The following is a 6,703-nucleotide window of genomic DNA, read 5'->3' on the forward strand; positions in this document are numbered from 1 at the left end:
GTCGCGACGAACGATGGCGGCGGCGGAGGCGCCGGCGCCGGTGACGGCATGCTGCAGGAGGCGAGGATGCTGGCGACGCCGCAACCCTTGAGCTCGGTGAAGATCTCGGTGAAGTAGCCGGGTTCGGCGTTGATGCGCAGCATGTTCGAGCTCAGTCTGTTCACGATGTCCAGGCATCGGTCCCAGAACCGATCCTTGGAGTCCTCAACCAGGAACGGCTTCAGCGGATAGGAGATCTCGTTGCCCATGTAAGAGTAGGAGAGGTAGAGGCAGGTGAGGACGATCGCTTGCAGCTCCTGCTCGCTGCGGATGTCCTCGTCGACGAGCTCTCGCACCAGCATGTACACGAAGACGACGTTCGCCGGATTGATAAACGCCACATCCTGAAACATCGAACCAATACAAATTAGTAAGTATTGAACTTGTAATAAACCGTTTAACATTGTTTGCAGCTTTTACATAACCGCGCCACGCGTTTCTTCTTATTCAATAAGATAATATACGTAACAAATTAGATTATTTCTCTTCGACGGAAATAGAAACACGGTGGATGCGCTGGGTTATTATATTTTCTAAATTTACTCTCTCTCTCTCATAAACTATTCAGTCGCAATAACTCATTCCATTTACATCGTGTCGTGTCTTCTGAAACGCTTCTGTTGTTTGTTTTCGGAAGCCGTGGTTTTCGTTTGAAGTGTACCGCTCTGGCGAGGGACGATCGCAAAGTTCAAGGCTCGTTTTCCGCCAACACCACCCCCCCGCTGTGTGGAATGGCGCCGCCGCCTCCGCCGCCGTTTGCGATACGAAACTCGACCTAAATTTTAGGGCTCACGCAACGCCGCTCGATTATAAACAGAGAGAGAGAGAGAATTGCTTTATAGAGAAAACAAACAAAATGCAACGCATAGTTCAATTCATGTCAAATTTGACATTTAGAGTTAAAATGTCAAATTTGACATTTAGAGTCAAAATGTCAAATTTGACATTTCCATAACAATATAATTATTAGATTATCAAAACGTAAGATAGATTGAATCAATTTTAATTTGCGTTTCGTGCATATCCACACAAAGTGTATGAAATCGACTTTCGTGCAGCAATACACCTGAGTACTACGAGTGGTTGCTTTTCCTTTAATTCATCGTCGTCCCATCAAAACTGACTTCTAATTTGAAGGGGTGCATGCATGTCATTCCGACAGAAGCGTACTAATTCGTATGCCCGCGTTCGCATCGATTTCTCTCCCTATCGCGCACACGCACACATACTACCACCCACCCTACCTTTCTCTTCAGCTATTTTTTGTTTTGTTTTAGCTCTATGCGTTCGAAGGGGATCTGATAAAAATGCAATTACAGTCTGAGAGAGGGTGAACGCAGAGGGAGAGGGGTGGTGGTGTGTGGAAGAGGTAGGGGTCGGCGGACGCGAGTGTCAAAGGGTGGAGAGGGGCGGTTGAAGAACGGTAGCAACACTGCTTTTCTATAATTAATCCGAAGAGCGCAAGCAGCAATCGAGAGATAAATAAAAGAGCGAAGGGTCGAAAGCCACTGCCGCCGCCGCCGCATCTCGCGGGAGACATTCGAACGCCGTCTCCCACCCCATCGAACGTCATCTGCCGCAGCAGCAGCAGCAGCAGCAACCCTCCCACGTGAATGCGTCATTAAATGCCAGACGTTGTTTAAATAACTACGATGGGCGGAGGGTGAAAAATGTAAAGCGTAATTCCCCGGTGCGCTCGATTTTTGCTTTTATTTTATTTTTTTTTTCAAGTCCAGGGGAGAGGATAAAAAATTCCATTATTAACTTTTTCTCTCTCCTGCATCAGCAAAAACACGTTCCCTCTCCCCCCTCTCACACACACACACTGTCCTCGCGCGAGCCAAGAACTCGAATCGATAGTAACGTGCGAACCCGGCGCATCCACCCGAACCCACTCCTGGTCACTTCTCTTTTGTTTATTTTCGTTTCTCTCTGTACAATTCAGCATATGCAACACTAATTTCTCAATATGTCAACCAATTGACGTTTTTCATTATAAACAATTGAAAATCGTTGACATTTCAGTGAAATGTCGAGGTGAAATGTCAAATTGAAAATATCAAACGGAATACGTTAGTGTGGGGGACAGCGAAAAGTGTATTCAGTGCACATGAAATGATTCAAATATTTAGACTAGTTTGAACAATGAGCATGAGTAATGCAAATGCAAAATAATTTTATCCGAAAAGAAAATGTCGTCATAATTGTTGCGATTATCTTATCGAAGAAGAAGGGACAAACAAACACTTTTATCTGACAGCTGACGTAATCAAAATATTGTGAAATTGCAAGAAAACAAACGAATCGGTTTCAGCAAAACATTGCGTGGGTATTGTCGAAAAAAAATAAAAAAAAATAAAATGTAAAATATAAATCAAGCGCTATTATTATAATACGAGCAAAACAAGAGAAAAAATAACGTTTGTTTTCTGTAGTGGATAGAATAGATGGATCGGTGTTACGAGTGTTGCGACTTGTTTCTATAAATAAGGATCGATGGAAGCGAAACAAATATGAGAAAAATCACAACAAAACAACAAGAGGACATTCTATTTCTCTAAATAGAGAAATACGTAAAGGCGAAAGTAGAAACGGTGGTTTTTTGTTTTTTTTTTTTGTTGGGATCAAAATATCTCGAACGGCGTGGAGATTTGCCACGGAGGCGGCAAGGACGACAAAATCAATTTGTCCCGGAACACACGGTTTATTTTTAGAATAGATTTATAATGTCAAAGGTCAATTGTTTTCTTTTGACACATGTCATTCAATACGTTTTTGCCGTGTTTGCGGGGAGTTTAGCAATTTAGCAGATGAAATCGTAATTCGTTTTTGTTTGTTCTCTCTCATTCTTTTTTCTTTTCTTTTGTTATTATGTAACCGTGGAGATGTACGAGTAAATTGGATTGACGGAGTGCGGGGGGATGAAGATGTCGGTGGCGCCACCTGGACTGTATCGATCGTAATGGCGCGCAGGGGTTGGTTGTTTACCTGCCATCCTTGGATGAGGAGACTGCGGTCGACGGTGCGTAACCACATGACGGCGTCCCCTGCCTGGAAGTCGCGCAGCTTGTAGCAGCGAGCGTGCAGATACATGCCCAGACATTTGAGCAGCTCAGAGGTCGAAGCCTGGATGACGGTCTTCTTCGTGGCACCTGGCTGCTGCTGGTTCTGGTTCTGATGGTGATGATGATGATGTTGTTGCTGCTGTTGCTGCTGCTGCTGAGAATGATGATGATGATGATGGTGGTGGTGATGATGCTGATGCAGGGACTGACAGTTGGCCGTGTTGTTGTTGCTGCTGCTGGTGGTGATGTTGTTGTTGGTGGTGGCGGCGGACGACGCGAGCAACGGCTGCTTGTTGCTCAACTTGTCCAGGGTCTGATGGTTGGCCGCATTGTTGTTGGCATTGTTGACACGAACGATGTCGAGACCGACGACGGTCCCGGAGGCGCTCTTCGAATTCGAAGAGTAGTACAGAGACGAGCCCTTCGCCGAGATGTTCTTGTTCTTGTCGACGACCACCACCGGATTCACGTTGTCCACCAGCGGCTGTCTGTACACCGTCACATTCTTGTTCTTGTTGTCCAGTTTCTTCTTGTTGTTGTTCGTAGTGGAGAACCGTTTCCACGAGAGGGCGTTAATGAACAGCGAGTGCTTCTTCAGGTTCTTCTCGAGGGCGTTCTTCTCGCTGATGATACGCGCGTTGTCGTTGTTGATGTTGTTCTGCAGGTTCTGATTACTGCTGGAGTTGTTCATGTTCGCGTTAGCGACATTCAGCGATGGTTTGTTCTCGCGATTCTTCACGTTGTTCAGCTGCTCGTAGGAGAAGTTGTTCAACGTGAAGTCGGCGCTGCCCGCGTTCGACCCCGTCGTCGTGTAGACGGGTCGCCGCTCCCGCGGCGAAAAACTCAGCACCGTTCCCATGGCACCCACCTCTTCTTCTTCCTCCTCCTCCTCTTCTTCTCCGTCTTCTTCGTAGTCTTTCTGCTTCTTCTCTCCCTCCTCCTTCTCTTCCTCCTCCTCCTACTTCTTCACTCTCCTGCTTCTTTCTTCGCCGCCGCCGCCTCCTCGGTCTGCACCACCGCACGCCCACGGCAAAAAACAAAAACTAAACAAACGAACTAACACACACACACACACACAATCCAATGCCCACTGACGATTACGATATATCAATTATATTGCATGCGAGTGCGTGCGTGACTGTCTCTCTCTTTCTATCTATTCGTGTGTGTGTTTGTGTATGTTTATATGTACGTGTATGTGTGTGTTCGTGTGTTGCTTGCAGCAGGGCTTTTCCCTTTTGCTGGAGTTTTAGATCATGTTAACGGCTCGGTCTTAGGGCCCGGACTGCGAGGGTGGAAGCGCCGGGGGTCGATCGCGCCTAGTCGGAGCGCCGGCGCCAAAGTCACCTAGCAACCACCCCCCGATGATGTCACTGCCGGTCGGCCAGAACCATGTCTGATCAATACTAACGGCCCCGCGGTAGCGTGCAGCATCACCATCACCATCATCATCAACACAATCTGCGCCGCTTTCTTCTTCTTTTACCTTTACTACACACACACACTACTTCTACTACGTACTACGCAAACAGCACCCTTCCACCGCGCAAAACAAGGGCCGACAGCCCTTGCGAGTACGATTACAACGCGCGCGCATCCGCACGAAAACAACAAAAACACAACTGACATTGAAACTGTCAAATTGACAGCAGCACCCTATGCACATGTTTCAATGTTACTAAGTAACAATACGCTACTAGTAATACACAACAACAACGTGGCAAGAAAGTAACCGCAAGCGATAAACAATTGAAAACAAACTGACGTGTCAATTTATTTGAAACGAAACGAAGAAAATTGAACAGAAACATTAAATTAAAATTAATGTTCGAAATATTGCTTGATCCAAGTAGGCGCAAACTATATATCGACTCGTTTGAAATAGCTGTTGAAAATTATAATCAGAAAATACAACTAAAGCAAAACAAACATAAATTGACATAATCGAAGACATTTCATAATTATTTGCATACCGTCGATCGAACATAACGATTAAATTAATCTGGAATCGGTCGGGTGGGTATTGAGTGCTTTGACCCGTGCAGGTCTATGCAGTTTGCAGGGGTGTGGTCGATGCGTTCCTCTACACCCCTCCACCCACCCCTCGCGATGACGAACATCGCACCCTTAATAAAGAAGATGGGGTTGCAGCAAACGAAGGTCAAGGACCTCTCACGTTCATAACAACAACAACAATATGTCAATATTTGACGTTTCATGTTGAAATGACATAAATTTGACGTTTCAATTGAAGGAAGTTGCAGAACAAAAGCATTCCGACGATTACTTGATTAATCAATTCGAAATGAATAAATGCAAACAACAAAATAGTGTTTGCCTTGTTTTTTTTCTTTATTCTTGCATGTAAACTTGTGTACGAACGATTGATTTTCTTTGTTTGCTATTACGCTCTTTTACGTAAACGGATACGGTTGCGTTGCGTTCACCGCGATCGCGTGTTTTCGAATCTGCCCCAAAGAGTTTAAATCCCCTGCAAGAAAATCTGAATGATTTTGTTTGCGAGCGAACGGGCGTTCGTACAAAGAAACAAACACAAACGAAAGTTTAAAATAAAAACGCATTTCGAGTGGTTAGGAACTGCGTACGTTATCTTATCTCCATGGAAACACTCATAATATAGGAATCGTCGCTATTTTCGTATCCTGCAAATAATACGCGATTTACAACGTTGTTCGTTTCGTTAAATCTATTAACGAGCGGTTAAATTTGTTATTTTTGTTTGTTTGTTGTTATCGAGAAAATCGTTGGAGCAAATGGAAACGGACGGTAGAAAAGGCTTTTCCAAGGCCCGTTCGAACGATCCTAGAAGTGCGCGTATCTGACACATGTCACTAAGGCGATACTAAGTGTGTGTTCGTTTCGAGACCTTGGCATAAAATTGCGTAGTTGTATTATAGCGAGTGCAGAAGATGAAGAACGCAAATTCGCTCTCTTCCAATATTTATTCACTATTTACTACGCCACTACTACTACTATTACTATTACTACATCTGTCTCTCGTAAATTCCAATTAAACAAAACGCTTCCGGCATACCATTTATTTTGTTTTTTTTGTTTTTTCCTCTTCTTCTTCCATTGAATAACTATCATAGAGGCGCGTGCGTCATTGGCCGAAATGCTAGTAAACAAACAAAAAAAAAATTGAACGAGAACAAAACAGAATCGAGATTAATTTTAAAAGAATAAATCGTTTCATTCAGCGAAATGAGCGTGAATGAACTCTACTAAGTGTTTTCTATTCGCCGAAAATGTAGCATTCTTTTATTTTTTGTTGTTTTTGTTTTGAAGAGATGACATAATCGCTGATTTCCGCGACTCCTCGAAAAATGACATTTGACACTTGGAACCGTTTCCAAGGCGACGATGATGCAACATGGACGTCACTGTCATAATGCGAGGAGATGTTGATGGTAGAAACGATAGAAACTGGACGCGCGATAAATGTATGAAAATAATGTATTGGAAATGCGTCGTGCGTTCTGATTCTGGTTATGTAAGCGCGCGATTCTATTTGTGCGTCGAATTAGCGGATTGCCGCACCGCGATTGATTGACGTCAAAATTGCGACGAAGGAAAGA

The 6,703-nt window shown here is 44.3% G+C and overlaps 1 protein-coding gene across 1 annotated transcript in view; it reads right to left on the reverse strand.

Annotated features, from left to right (window-relative positions):
* Positions 1-4,776, reverse strand: part of LOC108564878 (cyclin-dependent kinase 5 activator 1-like) — a 4,903-nt gene extending 127 nt beyond the window's left edge. Inside the window, exons 1-2 of the mRNA XM_017924104.1 lie at positions 3,028-4,776; positions 6-383 (exon numbers count right to left, since the gene is read on the reverse strand). Of these exons, the coding sequence (XP_017779593.1) occupies positions 6-383; positions 3,028-3,963 (1,314 nt within the window). The 5' untranslated portion in view covers positions 3,964-4,776. The remainder of the gene's footprint in view (positions 1-5; positions 384-3,027) is intronic.
* Positions 4,777-6,703: the final 1,927 nt, after the last annotated feature.

This window comes from Nicrophorus vespilloides, unplaced genomic scaffold, assembly GCF_001412225.1.
Source record: "Nicrophorus vespilloides isolate i.1.1-1 unplaced genomic scaffold, Nicve_v1.0, whole genome shotgun sequence".
Classification (NCBI taxonomy): Eukaryota; Metazoa; Arthropoda; class Insecta; order Coleoptera; family Silphidae; genus Nicrophorus; species Nicrophorus vespilloides.